The following is a 25,397-nucleotide window of genomic DNA, read 5'->3' on the forward strand; positions in this document are numbered from 1 at the left end:
TTGTACAGAACAAAATAGGATTTTATTAACTCCTAATATTAGTTCTAGATCTGTTTTTAGAAAACAAGAATAATATCTATAACATTTACACAAACAAATTGAAGTGTGTAGATAAAAAATAGTTTGTCTCTCTCTTCCAGTAAATATAATATATTTGGATATTTCCAAAAAAATAAAAGCAAACCCTCCCCTCTGTAAATAAACCCCCAGAGATAATCACTCCCATGGGGAAGGGAAAAGGCTACAGGCATCTGAAACCAAATGCCACAGAAACAAACAATAGCCAATACCTCAAAAGACATTGGTACTTATTTCAGCAAGAGATACGACAATTTTCACAAACATATATACAGTGTTTTAGGTTTCCCCAAACATTCTTGAATAGAAAACTGTACACAATGACAAAGCTCTCACACAATAGTACATGTCAAGGTTGTAGATCCATGTTTCAGAAACGTTCAAAAAGAGACAACAAAATGCAGCTCAAATCTCTGGTCAGAGTTGAGAGCCACAGAACGTTTGAAAACACAACTGCATTTTTCATACAACCTTAAAAAACGCAAAATGTACTGCATGTAGCATTTAAGTTACAATGAGATGATAGACAATGTGTGTCTGTGTGGCATTCAGACTATAGCGCTCATGAGCAGAGTAAAATATCCCTCCTTTGAAAAAAGACAATCAATACATCTTTTGCTGGTGAAAGAAGTGGTGAACTCAAATACTGAAGTTTATCGAACTTCTAAGCAACTCAAGATGCTCATAATTTTTCCCACTTCTGGTGGGTGAAAATATGTTCCAATAAATGGCTTTTCTTCACAATATCCATCTCACCCGTTTCAAAAAAAATCCCTCACTTGCATAAATGGATACTTAACACCCAAATGTTCCACATCTCCATTTGTCCGAAAACTTAACTTTAAGGCTTTGGCTAATTCATTTCTTACATCATTTGCATGGTAGTCAAAAAAGAATGATCAAATTCATACATGCTGTATATTACTAACAGTCTGAAGAGGGTTCAGAATGGCCTGGTACGTTTATATCCAATTTACATTAGATAGATATCATAGTTTATTAGTTCAGCTAAACTTGCTTCGCATTAATAACTGATTTCTGAACAGTTTTCGGGAGAGTTGAGACAGCAAAACGCTAAAATGTGTAGACTATGGAACTGGGAAAAAGAGGGCCAGTATGTTTAAGACAAGCACATGATGAACAACCTCCCCCTCACTGGGCAAAAACTGTTTGAATCAACATTGTTTCCACGTCATTGTGAGGACGTTGAATCAACGTGAAAAACAGATTGGATTTGCAAAAGGTCAAAGGGCATTTAAAAATCTATATTTTTAACCAACATCCAATGACATGGTGATTTTTTTGGTTGTTGAATTCACATCAGTTGACAACTCAACCAAATGTAAATCGAAACTAGACGTTGAACTGAGGTTTGTGCCCAGTGGGTCATGTGCCATCTGAAAACTGGGATGAAGAAAGGATCAAGTGAGTATTTTCATGTTATCCATATCTGAAAAGAGCTTAAACATGGATGCCTTTAGAACATATTTACAGCACATTACAAGGCTTATGTCCATATATGCAGTAGAATAAACTCCAGCAAACAACAGTCAGATCCTCTTATCATAGAAGACGTAGCAGAGCGCTGTATCTACGTGATAAAACTGCAATAACACATTTACAAAAGCAATACATTTCTGTATAGACAATTATTCATATGCAGACAAACATACTGTATTCTTAGGTATATCATTTAGGCTTGTATTTCCAAGAATAGTTTTCATTTGTGACCAAAAAGGACAACTTCTTTATCAAAAGGCTTTTGCCCCAACACTGAGCAAACATAATCTTTCAGTAGCAGTCTCTCTCTTCTGTAAAATGCTGCCATTTATCCCTCACAAACCTATGACATCACTATCCCATCACCGTTGCTCCGTCTGCTTTAAACTGTCAGCCCATGGGTCTGGGGAAATCCCCCAGCTGTCAAACTGAGAAATAGGCCAGGTATTTGAGCAATCCATCAACATTCATGTCATAAAAGTGACTGGTCAATAGTAAACACATTTCATTCAATTGCCAACACAACACAAACATGCTAGGCTAGAGCAGGATGTTTCACCAGTACGGTAGCAATACACAGGCAGAAGTATCAACAAGGTACTGGAGCTACACCACGGAGACATAATATTACACACAAACTATCAAAACTATAGTTTTTGAATTAAAATTAGTTAGTACATTTTAAGTCCCAGGTAATACAATCGAATAATATTAACACACGACTGTTAAAAGACAGCAATATCATGAACAGAACACAGCCTGAGATGTATAAAGCTACAGACTGGGGCGTAGGATTTTAAAATATACAGAGGCATTTATAATCTTCTTGTTTCCATGATGTTACAATTTTGTTGTTAAATACACTCTGCACAAAAAGACAGTCTAGCCAACAAGGCATTGCTAAGCGCATTGTCATAGAATAGATTGCATGTATATTTAGAACTGTTGTTTGTAACCGTTCAGTTGCAATAGTGTGATCAGCGTTAGAAATGACTTTTAGACCCATGTCATGATGGATAATAAAAAGGCATATTCTTGTGGTAAGTGTACCACCATGACATCGGCGTTAGTGACTGATTACGTGTATGAATGACTGATCACGTGTATGAATGCCAAACAGTGAAGGGTAACTGATTTGATGAGAGTGGCACACACTGTTCCAATACTAGCTAATTGTTTTGCCAATTGTGACTAGGAATGAAGTAGAAAAAAGTCAGTCCCTCAAAGAGGGTTTTGACATTGTGAAGTTAAGTTCAAGGTAAAGTGCTATGCATGAAATCACTGGCCAACAGTCTTTACATGACTAGAAGTAGGGTAAGAGAGTGAAGCGGGTACTTAGAATAGCCAAACATCCACTAGGATTATTTTGAAGTGCTTTTGAGTGGGCAGATGTGACATCATTTCTAAAGGTCGCTTAGTAATCGTATAAAGCCTATTTCCTCGGATCTGCTGGGCACCTGTAACTAAAACCAGAGGTTAGACAGGCTCACAGAGAAACAAACAGTCACAGAGCAGTGATTGAAGAGACACACATTACATTCTGGGGAGAGGGTTCAACCAAAACACTAACTGGTTAACAGTTGGGTTCAATACCTTATTCTTGAGGCACTCCTATTTTTTAAAACAATTTTTAGATACACATTACAATTATGATTTAAAATATCCCAATCTAACATTACAAATTAAATACCAATTGCAACTAGATGTGTTTTGATTGAATCCCCTCATTAAATACAATTTCAGATATTGTCCGTAGACATAACACAAAAAAATAAATTAAAAAAAAGCCTCATTTGTCCTGAATAAGCCCCCGATTAGACAATAATTACAAGCTCTCAAACTACAAAAGATGATTAAATGAATTCAGATATTATTAATGAATTCAGATATACATTATAGACTCCAGTACAGTAACAGACCAAAAGAGCCCTGCCAATAACGTGTTACTGTAGTCCACTGACTCTAGAAGGACAACGCCACTTCATTAGATGGTACAGTAAGTATATTTGGAAAGGCTATTTGGTGTGAAGCTGGACTGTTGTTAAGGATACTAATGCATCTCCTTTAACTAGGAGCAAGCTGAGCTAACAATGTCATGAGTCAGAACTTTATAAAATCAACTCTTAAGAGTAAAATATGTACTCTTTTAATGTACAAAAATAATTGTTGGACACCAATTGCTAATCAACCAACAAAGCTTTTTAAGCTTTTTGCTATAAGCATTGTCTGAATAAATTAAAAATAATTGTGTCAACATTTCCAATTGTTTGCTAATGTAAAATGTAAATGGCCAGTGGACAAATATCTCTATAAATCGACCAAGTTGTTTTCAGTAAAAACTAAATTAAATCAAAGATGATCGAAAGCTTAACCATTTTATTTTCTATGATAACCTGATCTATTGTAAGTCATACTTGGTCTTCAACCATGTCGCATAATGATTATATACAATTATGTTAGCAAACCTTGTCTTTTCTAAATCCATTTTGAAAGTAAACTGGTTCTTCTGTGTGTGATTTTGGTAGCATTATAAGGTGTTATAGCCCTTGCATGAATGAAGGCTACCACTGCATCTCTAAAATGACATAGGATTTAATCAATGCAGCTGGTCTTTGGTGAAGTTTCACATGATACTCCAGAACCAATGTTCCATCTTGCCATCAAAATAATTAACTAGTAATTAAACCTAAAAGAAAACCTGGAATGGACAGTGAACATGACCGACTATCAAATTCACATAACAATAGAACGTGATCACACCTGATTCTCCATCAAAATAAACAATACATTTTAATGTATTCATCTGAATCGTTAAAACACATCCACTAGTTCTCATGTTAAAAATTAAAAAAGCTTGACTTTTCCAGAATAAAAGTTCCAATCCAGCCATGAGCTTATCAATGGTAAGCGCCATTTCTTTACCATGATTATAAAATGTTCACATGACTTGGCTTCTTTAAAAAAACAGCATCAAGCATCAACATGCCTTCCAAGTTCATCTCAAAGTAAAACACTCTGGATGGTACCACTACAGGTGGTACCATCTCTTCTTCATGTAACTGGTCATTTGAAAAGTACTAGAGAATAAGAAACCAATTACATGTAAAACAATGGGCAAGCACTACCATAATGCTTTCATGGAAAAAGTTTAATCTATAAAGTCAAGTGCCCTGTCACGGGGGGGAATTATAAAACAGGAAAATATATCAATTTAAAATTGAGGCAAAAATATGAACCGACAAAGAGAGACGCACCAAAAATTCCTTATCTGTCAACAACAAAAAAGAAAAAAAAAAGTAGCCCCTCTAAGTTTCAAAGTTGCCAACACCACCTCTTGGCCTTGATCCAGAACCGCTGGGCTAGCCCGTCATGAGGTTCTTTGAATGCAGATTCCAACTGCTAAAAAAATCATTCATTCAACAGCACTCCGGACACTAGATCTCCACTCATGAGTGCACTCTGGCTTGGAGTACTTGGTTTGGTCATGGAGTGTACCTTCTGTCCCATAGGCTGAACTGGGGAATCAATGTCCACAGGACTGTGGAAGGACTCCAGGACTCTCATGGTTTCTGTGGGCCTGGCGACAGCACTACAGGAGTAGACAGGCCGTCCACACTCAAGGCAGGGATATGGATATGATTGCTTCCATTGGAGGGGAACTAAAACAATCAAGAACAGCTGATTAGTAACATCTAGAGTAGCTACATCCTGTTCCCCATTTGTTGTGTTAAAAGGCTCAACTATGTAATAAATGAGAAGTTGTGGTCCAGCACTGGGACGGTGTAAGATGTTGTAGTATGATTGTTAACCAGTAGAGGGAGGTTAAAGTATTTTCTATTAAATGCAGTAATCATAATGTACCTCAACCTACATACAGTACCAGTCAAAAGTTTGGACACACCTACTCATTCAAGGGTTTTTCTTTGTTATTACATTGTAGAATAATAGTGAAGACATTAAAACTATGAAATAACATATGGAATCATGTAGTAACCAAAATAAGTGTTAAATCAAAATATATTTTATATTTGAGATTCTTCAAGGTAGCCACCCTTTGCCTTGATGACAACTTTGCACACTCTTGGCATTCTCTCAACCAGCTTCATGAGGTAGTCACCTGGAATGCATTTCAATTAACAGGTGTGCCTTGTTAAAAGTTAATATATGGTGTTTCTTTCCTTCTTAATGTGTTTGAGCTAATCAGTTGTGTTGTGACAAGGTAGGGGTGGTATACAGATGTAATACAGAAGATATCCCTATTTGGTAAAAGACCAAGTCCATATTATGGCAAGAACCAGCATCCGAAATTGCAGCCCAAATAAATGCTTCAGGGAGTTCAAGTAACAGACATCAACGTCAACTGCTCAGAGGAGACTGCGTTAAATCAGGCCTTCATGGTCAAATTGCTGCAAAGAAACCACTACTAAAAGGACACCAATAAGAAGGAGAGACTTGCTTGGGCCAAGAAACACGAGCAATGGACATTATACCGGTGGAAATCTGTCCTTTGTCCAAATTGGAGATTTTTGGTTCCAACCGGCGCGTCTTTGTGAGACGCAGAATAGGTGAACGGATGATCTCCGCATGTGTAGTTCCCACCGTGAAGCATGGAGGAGGAGGTGTGATGGTGCTTTGCTGGTGACACAGTCTGTGATTCATTTAGAATTCAAGGCACACTTAACCAGCATGGCTACCACAGCATTCTGCAGCGATACGACATCCCATCTGGTTTGCGCTTAGTGGGACTATCATTTGTTTTTCAACAGGATAATGACCCAACACACCTCCAGGCTGTGTAAGGGCTATTTGACCAAGAAGGAGAGTGATGCATCAGATCACCTGGCCTCCACAATCACCCGACCTCAACCCAATTGAGATGGTTTGGGATGAGTTGGACCGCAGAGTGAAGGAAAACCAGCCAACAAGTGCTCAGCATATGTGGGAACTCCTTCAAGACTGTTGGAAAAGCATTCCAGGTGAAGCTGGTTGAGAGAATGCCAAGAGTGTGCAAAGCTGTCATCAAGGCAAAGGGTGGCTTGATTTTGATTTGTTTAACACTTTTTTGGCTACTACATGATTCCATGTGTGTTATTTTATAGTTTTGATGTCGTCACTATTATGCTACAATGTAGAAAATAGTAAAAGTAAAGAAAAACCCTTGAATGAGTAGGTGTGTCCAAACTTTAGACTGGAGCAGTACATACGCAAGTAGTAGTGCTGAGCAATTAGTGATTTGTGGTCGGTTTTCGATTTCGACAATTTTAGACATTAGCAACCATTTCCTGGTTGCTAAAATGTTAATAGTTAGCTTAATTTCAGTTTGTGACAAAACAAGCTCGTGTAGATAATCATTGCACCTAAGTGTACATACCTCTAAACCGCTGTGAAATATCTTTCCCATAACCCAAAATATTGTATTTCCAGCTGGTGTACAAAACCGAAAGTAAAAGACGCAAAAATAAAATTTAAGAACGTGAAGAATATAAATAATGCACATAGAACAGATCTACCGCTTCTTAGACTTTCTTTCAATAAGAATGACTGATCTATAACTCACATTTCTATGGGAATTTGGTCGGCTCGCCCCAAAAGTTTCATATTGCAGCTTTAAATGCACTATGAATTATATTGAATGCTGTAACACCACAGAATAAAACAATTAATACAAGTCCCATGATGGTAGTGAATGCCCATTACTGCTATTCACTTATTAACCATCATTTATTCACATTACTTTAATCAAAAAATATTTGTTTTATTTTACAACTTTTTTATTTAATTCCGAGTCATCATCTCATATCTATAGAGCTGCAGCCAATGCTGTCTGACAAAAATTACAATTTGAATAGTTCTTCAAAGTAAATAAGGTATACTTTTATGACTGCTGAATACCAACTATCAACAACTTAGATCAGGGGTCTCCACAGGTAGATCCCGAGCTACCAGTGGCTCGCCCACGAGTGGCTCGCCCACGAGACGAGTGGCTCGCCAAGCAATTCTGAAAGTACATGCATTTCTTCATTTGTTCCATCGCAAACTGTCAAAAACATAAATCTCCCGGCTACTATCCAATCAAAGCCACATTGACATTATCTCACCCCTGGTTAGCCACTACAATGGTAACAACCTGGTTAGCCACTACAAATGTAACAACCTGGTTAGCCACTACAAATGTAACAACCTCTGCCAACACATTTCCAGCACTTTTGCCTATGTCTGTCTATTTGGTGCACCGTTTGTTTATCACTCTATATGTAGCCATTGATTGATGCTAATGATAACCGCCATGTGGGTAGACAAAGAATTTCCCAAAAACCTTCTCAATTAAATGTTAACTGCAAATAATTAGGCCTACCTGACAGAACTATACCATGATGACCTGTATCAATTGGGTGGCCATTGTTTTACAAACTGTGCCATGACATGTGCTGGAGCAGTAGTCCTAACAGCAGAAACATCGCTAGACTGACACATTCCTCTCTTGCTAGATGCAATTAAAGGGGAATTCCATATTATTATGTTCTTCTGATGTGATTTAAGCATTGACATGCACTCCGAACCTAATTTTTGTTGTTTCTCTATGAATAATTGTAATATTGAGAGTGAAAAACATTTTTAAAATACAAAATAAATCCAGGAATTTTTTTACAGAGAAAACAGAATTCAGGAAAATACTGTACAAAAGACAATTTTATTAGGGCCTGTCACGCCAAATACTGTTTATTAACCATTATTTTACCAGGTATATTGACAGAAAACATGTCTTGCACACCAAGGACATCGGGAAAAGTTGCAGGGTAGAGGAGAGGAGAAGAACGTGTCCATTTGAAAGCTTTATAAAAAAACATATATATATATTTTTTTAAAGTAGCTCGTTCTAGAAAAGATTGGAGGCCCTGGACTTAGATCATGTATTTTCAGGCTCGCAAAGCACTGCTTTCTATCCCTCTTGAACACAAGCTCTCTTCTCTCAGTCAGTCTCCCTGTCTGCTCCACACAGACCGGACAAGTATGCGGGCGCGCAATGGATTATGGTCACTGCACTTAATTAGCATGTTTTCTGCGCTAAACTATGTAGAATATAGGCCTTTTGGAAACTAAAACTCCCTACTACATCGCACAGTTCAGGCTAGATCTGATTTATCTCTACAGAAACTGCACATCGAGCTCAGAGAGAGAAAAAAAAAAAAAGGAATTCAAATAATTTAACAGACGTGTCAATTACTTGTTTAAGAAACTGAAAATTAACGACATATCGCTCAGCACTAGTAAGTTGTGACCAACATTATATGGCATTAGGTAAATCTAAAAGCATTTATAATCCAACCCATCTCTCTATACTTCTGTTAGTGATGTAGATGAGATCAGGACGGCCAGATGGCCTGCTCTAGTGCCCTCTGCCAGGCAGCAGCAGGGACAGGACAGGAAGGACATACCTGAAAGGAGAGCTTGGCCGGGCTCCGGGGAGCAATGGGACTGAGTGTGCTCCAGAAGTGGATGGTGGAGGGGAGAGGACTTGGTGTCAGTAATACCGGAGTCTAAGGGACAGAGCACAAAAATATAGAAAATGTATGATTATTAGCCAGTTTAACACGGAAACTATTTTAATTATTGCATTCATATCATATCAAACAAAATACATTATGGTCTTGATAAATCATGTATAATAATAATTTGGTGAGGGTAGAAAGGCGTTTGGAAAGTTGAAAACACACTAATACACCGACATTTGTTAAATGAGGCGCCAGGAAGTGTGACAGTTTAATTTATTTTTATGTGGCACTGAGATGTATGCATGTCACTTACCAGAGAATGGGAGGTGAACACTGTAGGAGTCAGAGTGTTGGTGGCACTTCCAGGGGCCAGGAGGCTGTTGACGGCAGCATTGACCTGATCCAGTGACAGACCAGGGGGTAGGAGGGTTGAGGAAGAGGGCAGTTCTAGGACTTTGGGCTTCTTGGCTTTCGGGGGTTGTACTTCCTGGGGCGACCAGGCTGGAAGAGTAGCCGCTTGAAGAGCAACTGCTGGAGTCATGGAATTTTCTGAGGGGGAGGAAGGACCAAGAATGAGGGAACAGTAGGCATACCCGTCTTTACAGGAATATAAACCCAGTAATAAGAACAGTGTCATGTTTAAGTGAGAGGCCAGTGTTTGGAGGATATATTGACACGAGTGTAACTTGTGGAATAGACACTGGCTGGAATGCAGTTTTAACCAATCAGCACTGAGGATTAGACCCATCTGTTGTATAATACCACACATCTAAAGTATACAGTATAGCTACAAATATGTGGACATCATATTGTGTGAGATGTGTGTGGTATGTATGACTTGCCTGGTAAATGGGCCTCATCTTTGCCTTCTTCCTCCCCTTCCCCAACAGGCTGGCCCACTGGTTCCACACAGGGTGGGAGGACATCAATGGAGAGGGGGGTTTTAGGTTCCCTTGGTCCCAATGCAGATTCAGGAACCTAGAAGAGGAGAAAGGTCCATATAAAACCATGGAACGATGAAACATGTAATTTGCTCTTGTGTGTTCTCTTCTCAATCACCTCTACAACATGTTTCTCCTCTAAGCTCATGATCTCCACCAGGTCCTCTTCAGACGTGAGGTTTTGCTCTTTGGAGTGCACCACAGGTGAGGGCTTGATGACCACAAAGACAGGGTGGCCCTGAGGCTGGTTCACCACACACTCCCCCGGGGCCCCAGGTGCAGCAACAGGGGTCAGGGTCAGAGGAGTGAGGGAGCCAGGGTCCGACACACTGGTCAGATAGATCTGAGGAGGGTCGCATAGGATCTGGGTCTTCTGTGGCTGAGACTTCTGGACGTTCAAAACAGTATTTAAAGAGAAACATTAGATTTGCACACCATAGCATCCAGAATCAGAATCCGTGAGAAACATTTGAGTCAACAGGGTTCAAACAGGGCATTTGGGTGCACTTTGTATAAAAGATTTTTAAGCACAAATGTTAACATATGGATCAACAGAATCTTTGACAAAAAGAGGACATATTGTGACTTCTGAGTGTCTTACCGAGCTGCCTGTGTTTGACACTGACAAGGTCTGGGGGCTGAGGGCAGGCGTGGCACAGGGCGAGGGATGAGTCAGTGTGACCTGCAGGCTACTCTCTACGCTGCCACAGCCCTGCACGGAGGAGCTCTGGCCATCCAGACACACCTGACAGACAGATAACACTTGTAGTAGTCTGAACCATGCAATAGTCACTTCAATCACACATTTGACATTTCATCAACACCAATAACGTTAAAAAAAGTATATTTAGTAGTAATGACCATGGTTAAAATGGAGAGGTCCTCGTCATGGGCCCTCACCTCCCGCAGTGTCTGGTCAGCGCTGTGGGGTCTGGGGGAAGAGTCCTGATTCAGCAGCTCAGTCTTTATAGGCTGTGGAGAGGTCCTGCAGGGGGCTTGGAGGGACTGGATTGTGAAGGTGGAGTAGAGCCCTGACTTCATGTAGTCGTTGCGAGAGCTACGCTGGACAGAGACTGGAGAGGACCGCTGCATCAGCAGGTTCTTGGAGGGGCAGTTAGAAGACCCCCCTCCTGGGGACTTGGTTTGGCCCGCTGAATCAAGATTCTCCTGTTGCTGAGAATCCTCACCGCCTCTGACACAGTCTACTGATGAAGGGTCAGGGTGGGCCACAAACTTGTAGACAAACTTCTGCCCACTCACCTTCTTGATGATATTCTATAAAGGATTACACTGAATTAACAGACAATTGCAATAAACCATACTGAAAAAACAAAAACAATTACCTCAACAAAATATCTAGCTGAAAGAAGTAAGCTTACACCTACTGGGCTGCTACCAGCATATTGCTACACATACATGATCTGTAACAGCCTTTTCTGCTTTGAGTTGTGAATTTACACCTGAACACAATGCTGAGCTCATTGTTTGTGAACAGAAAATCAACAAATGTGATTAATGTTATAGCTTCACTCAGTGCATCAAACATCTCATAAATACTTGAAAAGTCTCATACCAAACAATAAGCAGCAAGGATACCTTATCATAGTAGTATCGGAGCGCCCTGCTTAGTTTATCGTAATTCATGTTGGTCTTGTTCTTGCGGAGCCCCCAGAGGCGTGCCACCTCCTCTGCGTCCAGCAGCTTGAACTCCCCATCCCCAGAGGTCCAGGAGATGAGGTGCCTATGGCTGTCGTCCTCGAGGAGATGCAGCAGGAACTGCCACAACGTGATGGACGGGTCCATGGCTGCAGGGGGAACAAATCAGAAACATGAGTGAGACTGCCTTGCAGCAACGATACATAACAGACAACATCTGAATGAGCTCTCACAGCCTCATTTAGATACAGCAGCTAGTCTAGCTACTGAGTTAAGATTAGGGCCACCTAATTTGTGCCATGGCTAGCTACTGAATTTAGATTAGGGGCTACTCATTTGTGCCAGTGTTTGGGAAACATTTCTAGAAAAGGAAAATATTTTGTCATGTTGATTTGTTAGTTTTCAGATCTGTGACTACGGTTGCACATTTTGGAGAATATTCAGGTGGAAACCTTCCAAGGGAATTAACGGGAATATATGGGAATTAACAGAAATGTATGCAAACTAATATTAATACCATTTAAAATGTAGATGTTTTTTGCATTGGACATATTTACCATATCATATGGAGACAGAAACATAAACCTTTTACCTTATCATAAGTAGACATAATTGCAATTAATTAAATCATTCCAATAGAATTTTTTTGGAAAACAATTTATTTACAAATTCAAATTTAATTAAATGAGTTGATTCCTCACATGGGACGATTTCACTGAACAACAAAAGAAAGGGAATATTGAATGATCCCCAATGATCCATCGCATCTCCCAAAAAGGTTTTCAACATACAGTGAGGGAAAAAAGTATTTGATCCCCTGCTGATTTTGGACGTTTGCCCACTGACAAAGAAATGATCAGTCTATAATTTTAATGGTAGGTTTATTTGAACAGTGAGAGACAGAATAACAACAAAAAAATCCCGAAAAAACGCATGTCAAAAATGTTAGAAAACTATTTGCATTTTAATGAGGGAAATAAGTATTTGACCCCTCTGCAAAACATGACTTAGTACTTGGTGGCAAAACCCTTGTTGGCAATCACAGAGGTCAGACGTTTCTTGTAGTTGGCCACCAGGTTTGCACACATCTCAGGAGGGATTTTGTCCCACTCCTCTTTGCAGATCTTCTCCAAGTCATTAAGGTTTCGAGGCTGACGTTTGGCAACTCGAACCTTCAGCTCCCTCCACAGATTTTCTATGGAATTAAGGTCTGGAGACTGGCTAGGCCACTCCAGGACCTTAATGTGCTTCTTCTTGAGCCACTCCTTTGTTGCCTTGGCCGTGTGTTTTGGGTCATTGTCATGCTGGAATACCCATCCACGGCCCATTTTCAATGCCCTGGCTGAGGGAAGGAGGTTCTCACCAAAGATTTGACGGTACATGGCCCCGTCCATCGTCCCTTTGATGCGGTGAAGTTGTCCTGTCCCCTTAGCAGAAAAACACCCCCAAAGCATAATGTTTCCACCTCCATGTTTGACGGTGGGAATGGTGTTCTTGGGGTCATAGGCAGCATTCTTCCTCCTCCAAACACGGCAAGTTGTTGATGCCAAAGAGCTCCATTTGGGTCTCATCTGACCACAACACTTTCACCCAGTTGTCCTCTGAATCATTCAGGTGTTCATTGGCAAACTTCAGACGGGCATGTATATGTGCTTTCTTGAGCAGGGGGACCTTGCGGGCGCTGCAGGATTTCAGTCCTTCACAGCATAGTGTGTTACCAATTGTTTTCTTGGTGATTATGGTCCCAGCTGCCTTGAGATCATTGACAAGATCCTCCCGTGTAGTTCTGGGCTGATTCCTCACCGTTCTCATGATCATTGCAACTCCACGAGGTGAGATCTTGCATGGAGCCCCAGGCCGAGGGAGATTAACAGTTACTTTGCGTTTCTTCCATTTGAGATTAATCACACCAACTGTTGTCACCTTCTCACCAAGCTGCTTGGCGATGGTCTTGTAGCCCATTCCAGCCTTGTGTAGGTCTACAATCTTGTCCCCGATATCCTTGGAGAGCTCTTTGGTCTTGGCCATGGTGGAGAGTTTGGAATCTGATTGATTGATTGCTTCTGTGGACAGGTGTCTTTTATACAGGTAACAAGTTGAGATTAGGAGCACTCCCTTTAAGAGAGGGGGTCAAATACTTATATCCCTCATTAAAATGCAAATCAATTTATAACATTTTTGACATACGTTTTTCTGGATTTTTCTGTTGTTATTCTGTTTCTCACTGTTCAAATAAACCTACCATTAAAATTATAGACTGATCATTTCTTTGTCAGTGGGCAAACATACAAAATCAGCAGGGGATCAAATACCTTTTCCCCCTCACCGTATATTGTGCTTCTACACCTGCATTGCTTGCTGTTTGGGGTTTTAGGCTGGGTTTCTGTACAGCACTTTGAGATATCAGCTGATGTAAGAAGGGCTATATAAATACATTTGATTTGAATTTGAATCTGTAAAATGATAGTCTAGAAACTAAAGCTTTGTTTGTCTTCCTCTCAAGCTTCCATGTCTTCTCCCTGGACCTCCTCAATGTCCACCTCTTGAACGTCAGACTGAGGACTCATCTTCACTGTCACTTTCCAACCTTGTTGAGGATGGCTCATTGTCAGGCTCAAAAAGCCTCAAATTTGCCCAGATGGCCACCAATTTTTCAACCCTTGTATTGGTCAGCCTGTTGCGTGCTTTGGTGTGTGTGCTCCCAAACAAGAACCAGTTGCGCTCTTAGGCGGCTGATGTTGGTGGGATTTGAAGGATGATGGAGGCAACAGGGGAAAGAGCCTCAGATCCACAAAGTCCCTTCCACAAGGTGGCTGATGAGATATGTTGGCACGACTGCCATATTGCATCTCCATCCCAAAGCCCTTGCTTGGAAGCGTACTTCGCCAGACTGCCAAGAACCTTGCCCTCATCCAGGCCAAGGTGGCGAGACACAGTAGTGATGACACCATAGGCCTCGCTGATCTCTGCACCAGACAGGATGCTCTTGCCAGCATACTTGGGGTCCAACATGTACACTGCGGCGTGTATGGGCTTCAGGCAGAAGTCTTCACGCTTTTTGATGTATTTCAGAACTGCAGTTTCCTCTGCTTGGAGCAACAGTGAAGTGGGCAGGGCAGTACAGATCTCTTCTCTTACATCTGCAAGAACATCAGACATGATGGCATTGTCTCTCTCAATCCGTGTAATGGCTACTGCTACAGGTTTCAGGAGTTTCAGGCTGCTTACCACTCTCTCCCAAAATACATCATCCAGGAGGATCCTCTTGATGGGGCTGTCCATATCAGCAGACTGTGATATGTCCATTTCTTGGAGAGACTCCTTCCCCTCCAGAAGACTGTCAAACATGATGACAACACCACCCCAGCGGGCGTTGCTGGGCAGCTTCAATGTGGTGCTCTTATTCTTCTCACTTTGCTTGGTGAGGTAGATTGCTGCTATGACCCTTCACATACCTAACCATTTCCTTGGCTCTCTTGTAGAGTGTATCCATTGTTTTCAGTGCCATGATGTCCTTGAGGAGCAGATTCAATGCATGAGCAGCACAGCCAGTGGGTGTGATGTGAGGGCAGGACTCCTCCACTTTAGACCAAGCAGCCTTCATGTTCGCAGCATTGTCTGTCACCATCGCAAATACCTTCTGTGGTCCAAGGTCATTGATTACATTTACATTTTAGTCATTTAGCAGACGCTCTTATCCAGAGCGACTTACAGTAGTGAATGCATACATTTCATACATTTTTTTTTTCTGTGCTGGCCCCCCGTGGGAATCGAACCCACAACCCTGGCGTTGCAAACACCATGCTCTACCAACTGAGCTACAGGGAAGGCTGCCTTCAGCTCATCTGCAATGTAGAGACCGGTGTGTCTGTTGTCCCTTGTGTCTGTGCTCTTGTAGAATACTGGTTGAGGGGTGGAGATGATGTAGTTCATTATTCCTTGCCCACAAACATTCGACCACCCATCAGAGATGATTGCAATACAGTCTGCTTTTTCTATGATTTGCTTGACCTTCACTTGAACTCTGTTGAACTCTGCATCCAGCAAATTAGTCGATAAAGCATGTCTAGTTGGAGGGGTGTATGCTGGGCAAAGAACATTCAGAAATCTCTTCCAATACACATTGCCTGTGAGCATCAGTGGTGAACCAGTTGCATACACAGCTCGAGCAAGACATACATCAGCATTTCTCTGACTACGTTCCTCCATTGAGTCAAAAAAACTTCTGATTCCAGGAGGACCATGAGCTGTTGCTATCGATAAGGTGTCGGATTCATCATTTTCACCTCGAATAGAAGTAGAGGGACTTTTGTCAGATGTTGCTTGTTGTGAGTGCTGAGGGAACTTTATGCACTTGGCCAGATGATTCTGCACCTTTGATGCATTCTTCACATATGATTTGGAACATTATTTGCAAATCTACACAGCTTTTCCTTCTACATTAGCTGCAGTAAAAAGTCTCCACACATCAGATAGTGCCCGTGGCATTTTCCTGTAAAAATGTGAAAAATAAATAGTAAAAAAAAAGTTAAATACAATTCCATGTACAGATAAAAAGTTAAGCAGTTAGATTAAACACGTCATTTTGTAAGATAAGTGTTTTAAAATGAAACGTGTGGAAACAGGTGAATTAACACTCCTCAGTTAGCAGACTCAAGCAAGCTAAAACCCAGATGGTAGCAAAAACAAACTAGCAGAAATGAGTTAGAAATGATTTAAACACACTTTGCTGTAGGCTACTATTTACTAGTTAACAAAAAAATCATGCATGTCATTTAAAACATATTCACCCCACCCAGTACTGTAATCAAAACTTACCAGAAAGCATGTAGTCCTTGGCTCAGACAGTGTAGTAGTGTGGGCTCAATAGCATCTCATTAGTGTGCAAGATCTTGAGAATCAGCTGTACATGTGATGGAAGAGTACACTGCACATGTGATGGAAGAATGCACTGCGCATGCAGAGGGTTGCAATTCCATTGAATTGGGGATAGTTTAACCAAAATATGCCACAAGACCTAGAATTGCCTTGTGTATCCCACAAAAAAGGTTCACTGTTATAAGCTAACTTTGATGAATTAAAGCAAAATTCCCCAAATTCCCAGGCTTAACTTCCCATGGAAAATTTCCGGAAAAATTCCAGAAATTTACCGGAAAGTTTCCGACCCTTTGCAACCCTATCTGTGATCATGGTGTACAAAACTGATTATTTTAAATAGTGGGTTTAATGTTGCCTACCCATTCCCCTTATTAGGGTTTAACAACATTCAGTATTTTAAGTTCAATCCCTACTAACATAAAAGAGAATCTTTATTTGGCATTGCTCATTTCATTACCGTGAAGAGAGTAGTAGTGTAGTATTTCAATACAGTTGTTTCTGGGTAGTGTAGTATTTCCATAGAGTGGGTAGTGTAGTATTTCAATACACTGGGTAATGTAGTTTTTTCAATACACTAGTTAGTGTAGTATTTCAATACACTGGGTAGTGTAGTATTTCAATACACTGGGTAGTGTAGTATTTCAATACACTGGGTAGTGTAGTATTTCAATACACTGGGTAGTGTAGTATTTCAATACACTGGGTAGTGTAGTATTTCAATACACTGAGTAGTGTGGTATTTCAATAAAGTGGGTAGTGTAGTATTTCAATAAAGTGGGTAGTGTAGTAGTGTAGTATTTCAATAAAGTGGGTAGTGTAGTAGTGTAGTTTTTCAATAAAGTGGGTAGTGTAGTAGTTGACAGATAGTAGCCAGGTCTAATTACAGAATAAAAGACAGTAAACGAAGAGCTACTGGCGAACAACAGGCCACAGAAAGAAAGGAAGTGCATTAGTAGTTAAGGAAGGACATGTTGGGCATGCAAATTTACCGTATTACCATTTTTTTGTTCAATTACATAACTCCTATCAAACACCTTGGAAACTATCACCATGGTAAAAAGCCTTTCATTAATGGTAACTAGGGGAGGGAAACAACAAAGTCTAACATGAACATATGTGAGTGTAGCCTAGTTAGGCAAGTACTAGAGTGTAAGGATGCATCATTACTGTCAACATGATTTTGAATAACAAAGTTACAAGTCCTTTAGCTCATGTGAAGGAGGAAAGAATATAGGCCTAGCTTCAAAGTAACTGTTTCCCAGCTTCCTTAAGGCGCACTCTGAACATGTCACTCACTAGGTTTTTGGGTGAGCGCTGGGATAGAAGATTGAGTAATGTGCACATTTTGTAATGTTCAGCTAAACAGTGTACAATGCATCATAAATTAAATGGCCAAATAAATATTAGCGGAACTGACAAAGAGTTGTTGTAAATCTGTTTTCACTGTCAAACATTATTGCCTCAGAGGTAAACCTATGCATGGAGTGAGCCTCAACTTCAATAGAAAATTATTATTCACAGACAAAAAGGTCTGAGATGATTTATACACCTAAATGAATGAACTGCATTGACCTCATCAGGACAAAGCAGCAGCATTGTACATAGAGATTAAACTAAAATCTATCAATCTGAATCTCCATTCATTCAAAACTGACAGAAGAACAATTACCAACGCAATATTTTATAGGCGAACTATGATTTGTGAGGGCTTCATGCCACCCATATGACCATCCTTCAGGAGGACAATGCATCAAAGGGTGTCTCCATTTTGAAAAGTGGTATTAGCCATCTATCAAGACTTTAGCTTCGCTACAAGCATGAGACGACTAATGCCATTGTAGTAAATGAATGTACTGAAAAACAAAGGCATAAATAACAACACTTAGTACTGAGGTATAATTGTGTAGTCCAGTAAGACACTGGTTTGGATGGTAGATCTAATGGGAACAGGACCTTGAGTGTGAGAAGTCCTGGGAAGCTGTGTGATGTTGCTTTTGTGGTTGTTAGCAGGTACAGACCTTCAATAAACTGGGCTGGAGAAGGCAGCGGCAATAATTCTGTGAAGTGCACCACAGAGAAACCGTATGGGTGACCTTTAGGCTGTGAGGTAAGGCAAGAGGGGGAGCATGTTTCATGTACTGTACACATACATTTTCTTGATCAAGTTTACACCTTCATTTTTGGAGAATACTTATGATTTGTTTAGTACTGCATAATGACCTATATACAAACTAGCCTACAGTTTCAACTCACAACAGTTAGGCCAAGGCTATATAGAAATCAAATGCTACTTGCATGCGAAAATACACCGTGAAATTCACCTTGGAATAATGCACCAATTCTTGCTTACATGATGGTCTACTCTTCATAGTAAACTAATCTTACAGAAAGTGTGGTTTTACATTCTTGTTCTTGGAATGGGGAGCAAACTGTATCTCTTGTGAGTAAATCATCTTTATACTAACGTTACAGCTTGTACTGTAGTTCATGAAGATTGAATACTTGCTTTCAAAATCACCAATGGCTGAACCTACAAATGATTGTGACTATAATAAAATGCTGTAAAACACCTGTTGCGACACTACATTTAGCCAGAGGCTAGTTCAATATCCACATGGCTAGTAGCAATCTAGTCACTGGCAACATCCTAGTCCGATTATGAATTGAAGGCCAAACCTTTCTATTTTTAGCTAGCACAAGATGAACATAAACAAATATACATGATAGTCGAGACTAGCACGGAAATGTTTTCCCTGACTACATTCAATGTACATAAATTCAGTGTAAACACTTACCACTTATTAAGGGGTTAGACTCCATCTCGTCTTGAAATGCCTTTTATTTTATCGGTCAATCAAATTACGTCCATTATGTCAGCGCACTGAACGAAGGTGTCAAAAGTCGATTTGCGACACGGTAGAGATGGATGCGATTTACAGATACAACACCGATTTGTTATTATGCAACAGTGATCCGATGGTAACACTTGCATCTCTCCCTCCATGCTACAGTAGCTGGTTATTGACAGTGGTGAGCTAGCTATCTAGAAGCTAACGGTTAGGAATGTTTCTTTGAGGGAAAGTCATGTTGATTTAATTATAGCAAATATGAGAATGGAATTCGCAAAACATTGGTTCGCTCCTTCTAGCTAGATAATCAACACTTTCAAAATGACGTATGTTATTTTCTAAACAAATGACAACAGATCATGTTGCTAGCAAGCTAACAATCGCCAAGATTGCGTAGCTGCCCCTTATGAAACCCCCACCGTCTCTCATTTGTGCGTCAATTCGAACGACTCAACGCTCAATGTAGACTTGCTTCCGAGTTCACTGGAGAGCGCCAAAAGTCCTCCATAATGTAAAAAGTGTTTGCGATTATAGTTCATGGTATAAAAACATTCAACAAGGTGTGTCTTCTGACGCCCGAACGGCCTGACTTAATCCTTTGCTTTTCCCTCGTTGCTTCCTGTTTCCACAAATGCCTCGACTACTTTCGTGTTCCACCATCACTCATTGCTGCCTGCTGGCTTTTTTTCCTTGATCGGTTGCTGCCTGAAAGGCTTCAAACGTCACAAAATCGATGACGTTTCTTGCTCACCAAGGATTTAGACAAGGTGGTAAACTGAGAATTTCAACTGTGTCCCCTTGCAGTCCAAATTTTACCCATTATATTTGGAGCAGCAACATTGTGAATAATTTGAATCTGTTGTAATCTTGAACAATCCACAGGTATACTTTCCCCCGCCCTTGCCATATTGTTTTATTTTTTCTTACATAGCATAACAAAACATGATATTTGCAATTAGGCATGGGCAGGCATATAACAAAGTACAGGCCTATTTGTGGTAGTAGTCAGTGCCTGACATAGACTGAAATAGGTGCTGGTACTGTTCATATTTAGGTGCAGGAGCTCCACAATACTTTGGAGCTAATATTCTATAAGAGGAACAGGAGCTCAAGCAGTAGAACATTTGAGGTGCTGGTACTCAGCTCCAGTGAGCTCCTGCCCAAGTCAAGCACTGGCAGTATAATTTCTAGCTTTATATAAACATTATGTTCTTTACAACAAGACCATCATTTTAAGATTCAGAGGCCCAGTGATATTATTTATTCAATGTTTAACTATTACATTCTATTAGCTTACATCTTTCTTTTTAACCGTATGTCACATTTTCTTCAATTGTAAATCTTTAAAATGTATTAAGAAAGTGGGCTAAATATCTTAGCAGCATGAATCTTTCTTGTTCCACATCAAACTAACACCGTTTCGGGCACATGATCATGCATGTGTCCCTTTTAAGCAATATGTACCCAGAAAAAATATATCTATTTTGAGAGTCAGGTCTTAACATCCAGTTGCCATGGAAACTGTTTCTGGTGTGATGGGGTATCAGTCAAACAGAGATCCGATGAAATTACTTCAAAAAAATACAATTAATTGTGAGTATTCCTAATTTTATGGTCACAAAAGACTTCGGAATAAAAAAAAGAGAACAATTTATTTCCCTTATATAATTTATTAATGCGAGTGCATGGTAACTTGTCCAAAGGGCCAGAATTAAATGAGCGGTTTTGTAAAGCGATGGTGACTTGATGGCTTCAAAAGTCATAATTTAACAAGTGATAGTTTAAAAATACAGAACTACAAAAATAAATTAAGTGAAAAAGTGGATATGGTTCCTGTGGATTTGGTTCCTGTTGCCGTATAAGTCAAGAGACCAATGTCTCTGATACTGGGAAGTATTAACATTGAACAGGAAAATCCAGTTTCTCAGCATGAGAAACTAATATAGAGTACTCTGAACGTTCCCTTCACAACAGCACTTCACCATGCTATTTGAAGATGAAAGTGCTGGTGGCTTTGAAGAGGTGACATTTATGCGAGATACCATACGAAGATCAGACATGCATGTTCATCCGCAAGCTTTATTTTCTTCAATATTTAATTGCGTTATTGATGATGACTTCAGGCATTGAAAAGAGAGGTCAGGATACCAAAAATGTGAATATATTTTGGATATATTTTAGATATTATTGGAAAGAGTTGTAGGAATATAGTTTGTCAACATAAGGTTTACTTGATCTAGTACAATACAATGCAGAAAAAAATGCATCAAACATAAGCAAGCCACTGAAACTGGTTTACAAATTTTGAAACTTCTTTCCCCATTTTATTTTATACAGAATTACAGTTTTAAAGCAACTTCTAAACAGTACAACCTGTTCAGATGCAAAGTTTGTATCAAAGGTTTGGTTTACACACCATTTATATTGCTTCAGATAAACCAAAGAGCAATGGAAATAATACAGCCTTATCACTATTATGAACGTGATAGAAAACGGATAACTAAAGGTCAGAACAGAAGCACTACTGCAGCTAAAGAGCTTCTCTCGTCCTTTTCTCTGGAACATCCGTAAGACTTTGAAGCTCTCTTAATCCCTGTTAGTTAGAAAAACATTTACATCATTAAAAAAAAGAATCTCCCATTACATTTAGTTGTGAAATATTTCCCACATTGTGTAATATTGTACCATGCTCATAATACCATCATAATAGTTTGCAAGTAGTAAATACCATTGTGCGAGCAGGAATACCATCTTTTCAATCACTCACCTCCAACACCATGCGAATGTTGGCTTTGATTTTAGCTGAGTCTTTGGTCAACACTTCAGTGTGTCTGGAAAAAGAAATAGAAATGAATGAATCCTTATAAATTGTAAGGTTTATCCAAGATTTGAGAGCTTGAAACATGGGCCTAAATACAATGCTGTATCACAGTAATGTAATAACAAAACACATGTGCCCTCTAGAGGCAATCATTTTGACAGATGTTTACAAAATACTGTACTAATGACTTATGTGTGTGTGTTTTAATGGATATTGCTGGTGCTACTCACGCTGTAAGCTGATTTGTCTTTTTCTCAATGAACTTCAGAGCTTCTGAGTGCGTTAACTCAACAAAAAAGCCATATCCAACAGCAACAAAGATTTTTGAGGAGTCCTCCCTGAAACAAAACAACTCAGTCAAGGCCTCAATCAAATCACAATAAAAATAAAGTAATATGGACAATTTTCAATAAGCCTAATCACTTACACATGTGCTTGGACGTAGAAATTACAGCCAAGATCTATCTCTGTTTTGAGTCCCTTCGTCTCAGATTCCTACGAAGACAATTTGTTAGTACGAACAAATATAAAAATGTATGCACTCACTACTGTAAGTCGCTCTGGATAAGAGCATCTGCTTAAATTACCAGCATGTAAATGTTCTAAATAACTGAGGAAAAGCACAACAAAACAACACATTTTATTATACAACATTTCTGTTATACAATATGTATATGCCACAACATAGCTACATTAATATACATGTATAGAAAATGTAGAAATATTGATGGCCCACTGTTTGATGGTCACATCTATTCATCATGGTGTTGGCCCATAGATATCCAATGTAAGTTGGTGCCATGGTGGTAACTTATACCTTTAGGCTTTCAATGGTATTTTTCAGTTGTAGATATTGTGCGATTTTTTCATACACTCCATCTCTTTGCTCCAATACCCTCCTGTCAGAACATAAAAAATAAATAGAAATTGTGCACATGCGCGAAAATGCTGCGCACATCTGAGTTAGCGAATAAAATGACACTAGTCTAAGGAAAATAGACTACTTACTCCAAATCTCGTTTCAACACATCGCTAATAAACGTTTCATACTGCAAGACCTTTTCGTCAATGCTGGGTTTTCCAGCATGTGCCATTATGAGTCGTGAAAGCAATAAGTTGTTGACGGTCATTCGTTTTCGAAAACGAGGCAACTTGATTCTGAATCCTGAAAACAAAATGTTCCAAAGATATTAACCATATGATGTAGTTAACTCTGCATTCGCCTTATTATTGTTAGCTAGCTGACTATCTATGTTTAATAACAACATAGTCCACAATTTTGTTGTAGCTTTGGCTTACCTATCTCAACAGCACAAAACAACTGCAGCTGTCTTATGTAACCACTGTCTAGCTAGCATGTATGAATAACTAAGTACTTCCGGGGTCACGGATTTTTGGAATTATTCAGAATAAGAGTTGTCTTGTATGCTTTGTAAATGAATAATTAGGGTGAACATTTGAACAGTTATCGATATATTTTGTGCTAGTTATCATACAAATAATCATTAGAAGTTTTTCTATTAGATATTATGTGATTTTTGGAGAAAAAAATTCAAGCCTAAATGGTCAACAATGTTTTTTGTGTGTCTACTAATATAATTTATTGCGCCGTACACAATTTTCTGTACGTTGTGTCACAGTAAAATCTGGTCAATTCTACTCAGGCGCACTTCTAGTTTCCAAATCCATAGAGTTTACATCAAGAAGAGCTTCACTGCTCATTCTGCGGACTTTAAAGAGTGGCCCATCAGCTTAAATCCAATATGGTTTTCATGTTGAACATACATATTGCACCGTACGCAATTTTATATATGTTTTGTCACAGTAAAAGTGGGTCCATTGTACTTAGGAGCACTTCTAGTTTCCTAATCCACAGAGTTTACACTCAGTCATTCTACAGGCAAACAATATGTTTATTCAAAAAGACAAGAGAGATGCAATTTGATTAAAAAAAGCGTACTTTATTCATAACAAATATCACAGAGAAGTTAATCAACTACTTTTTGTGAAATTGATCATCAACAGTATAACAGAAATTTGAAACGATATGCAAGATCCTCTTCATCTCATGGGTAGAGTCAGTCCACCGGGCGCAAACTGGCTGAGTCAACATTTTTTCCAAATCATTTTAAGCAAAAAATCTATGCAATGATTGGGGTTCCACTAACCTATAGCAACATGATCTTACTAGCATACTGCCTCAAAAAATATATTTTATTTGTCTAGCCAAAACATTTGACCGATGCACTTTTGGCACCTAAAATGTGTAAAGTCTGTAGCCTTCTCATCATTAGGATAATGTAGGTCATTATCAGGTACAGTGGCTTCAGAAAGTATTCACACCCCTTTACTTTTTCCACATTTTGTTGTTACAAAGTGGGATTAAAATGGATTAATTGTCATTTTTTTCAATGATCTACACAAATACTCTGTAATGTCAACATGAAAGAAAAATGCTAACATTTGTAAAAAAAAAAATATGAAAAATAGAACACTAATATACTGCTCAAAAAAATAAAGGGAACACATAAACAACACATCCTAGATCTGAATGAAATAAATAATCTTATTAAATACTTTTTTCTTTACATAGTTGAATGTGCTGACAAGAAAATCACACAAAAATAATCAATGGAAATCCAATTTATCAACCCATGGAGGTCTGGATTTGGAGTCACACTCAAAATTCAAGTGGAAAACCACACTACAGGCTGATCCAACTTTGATGTAATGTCCTTAAAACAAGTCAAAATGAGGCTCAGTAGTGTGTGTGGCCTCCACGTGCCTGTATGACCTCCCTAGTCAGGCTACCTCTGGCGAGCACATGGAGGGTTGTGCGGCCCCCCAAATAAATGCCACCCCACACCATGACTGACCCACCGCCAAACCGGTCATGCTGGAGGATGTTGCAGGCAGCAGAACGTTCTCCACGGCGTCTCCAGACTCTGTCACGTCTGTCACGTGCTCAGTGTGAACCTGCTTTCATCTGTGAAGAACACAGGGCGCCAGTGGCGAATTTGCCAATCTTGATGTTCTCTGGCAAATGCCAAACGTCCTGCACGGTGTTGGGCTGTAAGCACAACCCCCACCTGTGGACGTCGGGCCCTCATAGAGTCTGTTTCTGACCGTTTGAGCAGACACATGCACATTTGTGGCCTGCTGGAGGTCATTTTGCAGGGCT

General features: G+C 39.6%; 2 protein-coding genes across 7 annotated transcripts; both read right to left on the reverse strand.

The window, feature by feature from the left end:
* Positions 1–20,103, reverse strand: elk1 (ETS transcription factor ELK1). 4 transcript variants are annotated; one of them, XM_045692979.2, is made up of 10 exons: positions 19,342–20,103; positions 18,500–18,646; positions 11,609–11,817; positions 10,874–11,287; positions 10,614–10,757; positions 10,131–10,400; positions 9,914–10,049; positions 9,385–9,620; positions 9,015–9,116; positions 1–5,237 (listed from the first exon to the last, which is right to left on the reverse strand). In XM_045692979.2, exons 3-10 carry the CDS (start codon positions 11,813–11,815, stop codon positions 5,139–5,141), a joined length of 1,608 nt encoding a protein of 535 aa, XP_045548935.1. In that variant the 5' UTR covers positions 11,816–11,817; positions 18,500–18,646; positions 19,342–20,103; the 3' UTR covers positions 1–5,138. The 4 variants fall into 4 exon arrangements, with proteins under 4 accessions (XP_045548935.1, XP_045548934.1, XP_082815985.1 ...); XM_045692978.2 differs by having other exon boundaries at positions 18,565–18,646; positions 19,342–20,102; XM_082959859.1 differs by lacking the exon at positions 18,500–18,646 and having other exon boundaries at positions 10,913–11,287.
* Positions 20,104–21,689: 1,586 nt separating this feature from the next.
* Positions 21,690–23,595, reverse strand: uxt (ubiquitously-expressed, prefoldin-like chaperone). Of its 3 annotated transcripts, none has more exons than XM_014134561.2 (7): positions 23,516–23,595; positions 23,225–23,381; positions 23,034–23,115; positions 22,644–22,711; positions 22,447–22,554; positions 22,163–22,226; positions 21,690–21,988 (listed from the first exon to the last, which is right to left on the reverse strand). In XM_014134561.2, exons 2-7 carry the CDS (start codon positions 23,344–23,346, stop codon positions 21,926–21,928), a joined length of 507 nt encoding a protein of 168 aa, XP_013990036.2. In that variant the 5' UTR covers positions 23,347–23,381; positions 23,516–23,595; the 3' UTR covers positions 21,690–21,925. The 3 variants fall into 3 exon arrangements, with proteins under 3 accessions (XP_013990036.2, NP_001266031.1, XP_082815791.1); NM_001279102.1 differs by having other exon boundaries at positions 22,953–23,115; positions 23,516–23,557; XM_082959665.1 differs by lacking the exon at positions 23,516–23,595 and having other exon boundaries at positions 23,225–23,507.
* Between the last annotated feature and the right edge of the window lie 1,802 nt (positions 23,596–25,397).

Source organism: Salmo salar, chromosome 13 (genome assembly GCF_965601325.2).
Source record: "Salmo salar chromosome 13, fSalSal1, whole genome shotgun sequence".
NCBI lineage: Eukaryota > Metazoa > Chordata > Actinopteri > Salmoniformes > Salmonidae > Salmo > Salmo salar.

Excerpts from the sequence above, each read along its gene's own strand:
- elk1 (XM_014134580.3), bottom strand. The coding sequence starts at position 19,366 with ATGGAGTCTAACCCCTTAATAAGTG. Across the intron at positions 10,758-10,873 it reads ACCTCTCCATTTTAACCATG|GTGTGTCTGGATGGCCAGAG; the intron begins GTCATTACTACT and ends TCTGTCTGTCAG. Across the intron at positions 9,117-9,384 it reads TGTTCACCTCCCATTCTCTG|ACTCCGGTATTACTGACACC; the intron begins GTAAGTGACATG and ends TCTGTCCCTTAG.
- uxt (XM_014134561.2), bottom strand. The coding sequence starts at position 23,346 with ATGACCGTCAACAACTTATTGCTTTCACGACTCATAATGGCACATGCT. Across the intron at positions 22,555-22,643 it reads TTCTACGTCCAAGCACATGT|GGAGGACTCCTCAAAAATCT; the intron begins GTAAGTGATTAG and ends GTTTTGTTTCAG. Across the intron at positions 21,989-22,162 it reads ACATTCGCATGGTGTTGGAG|GGATTAAGAGAGCTTCAAAG; the intron begins GTGAGTGATTGA and ends TCTAACTAACAG.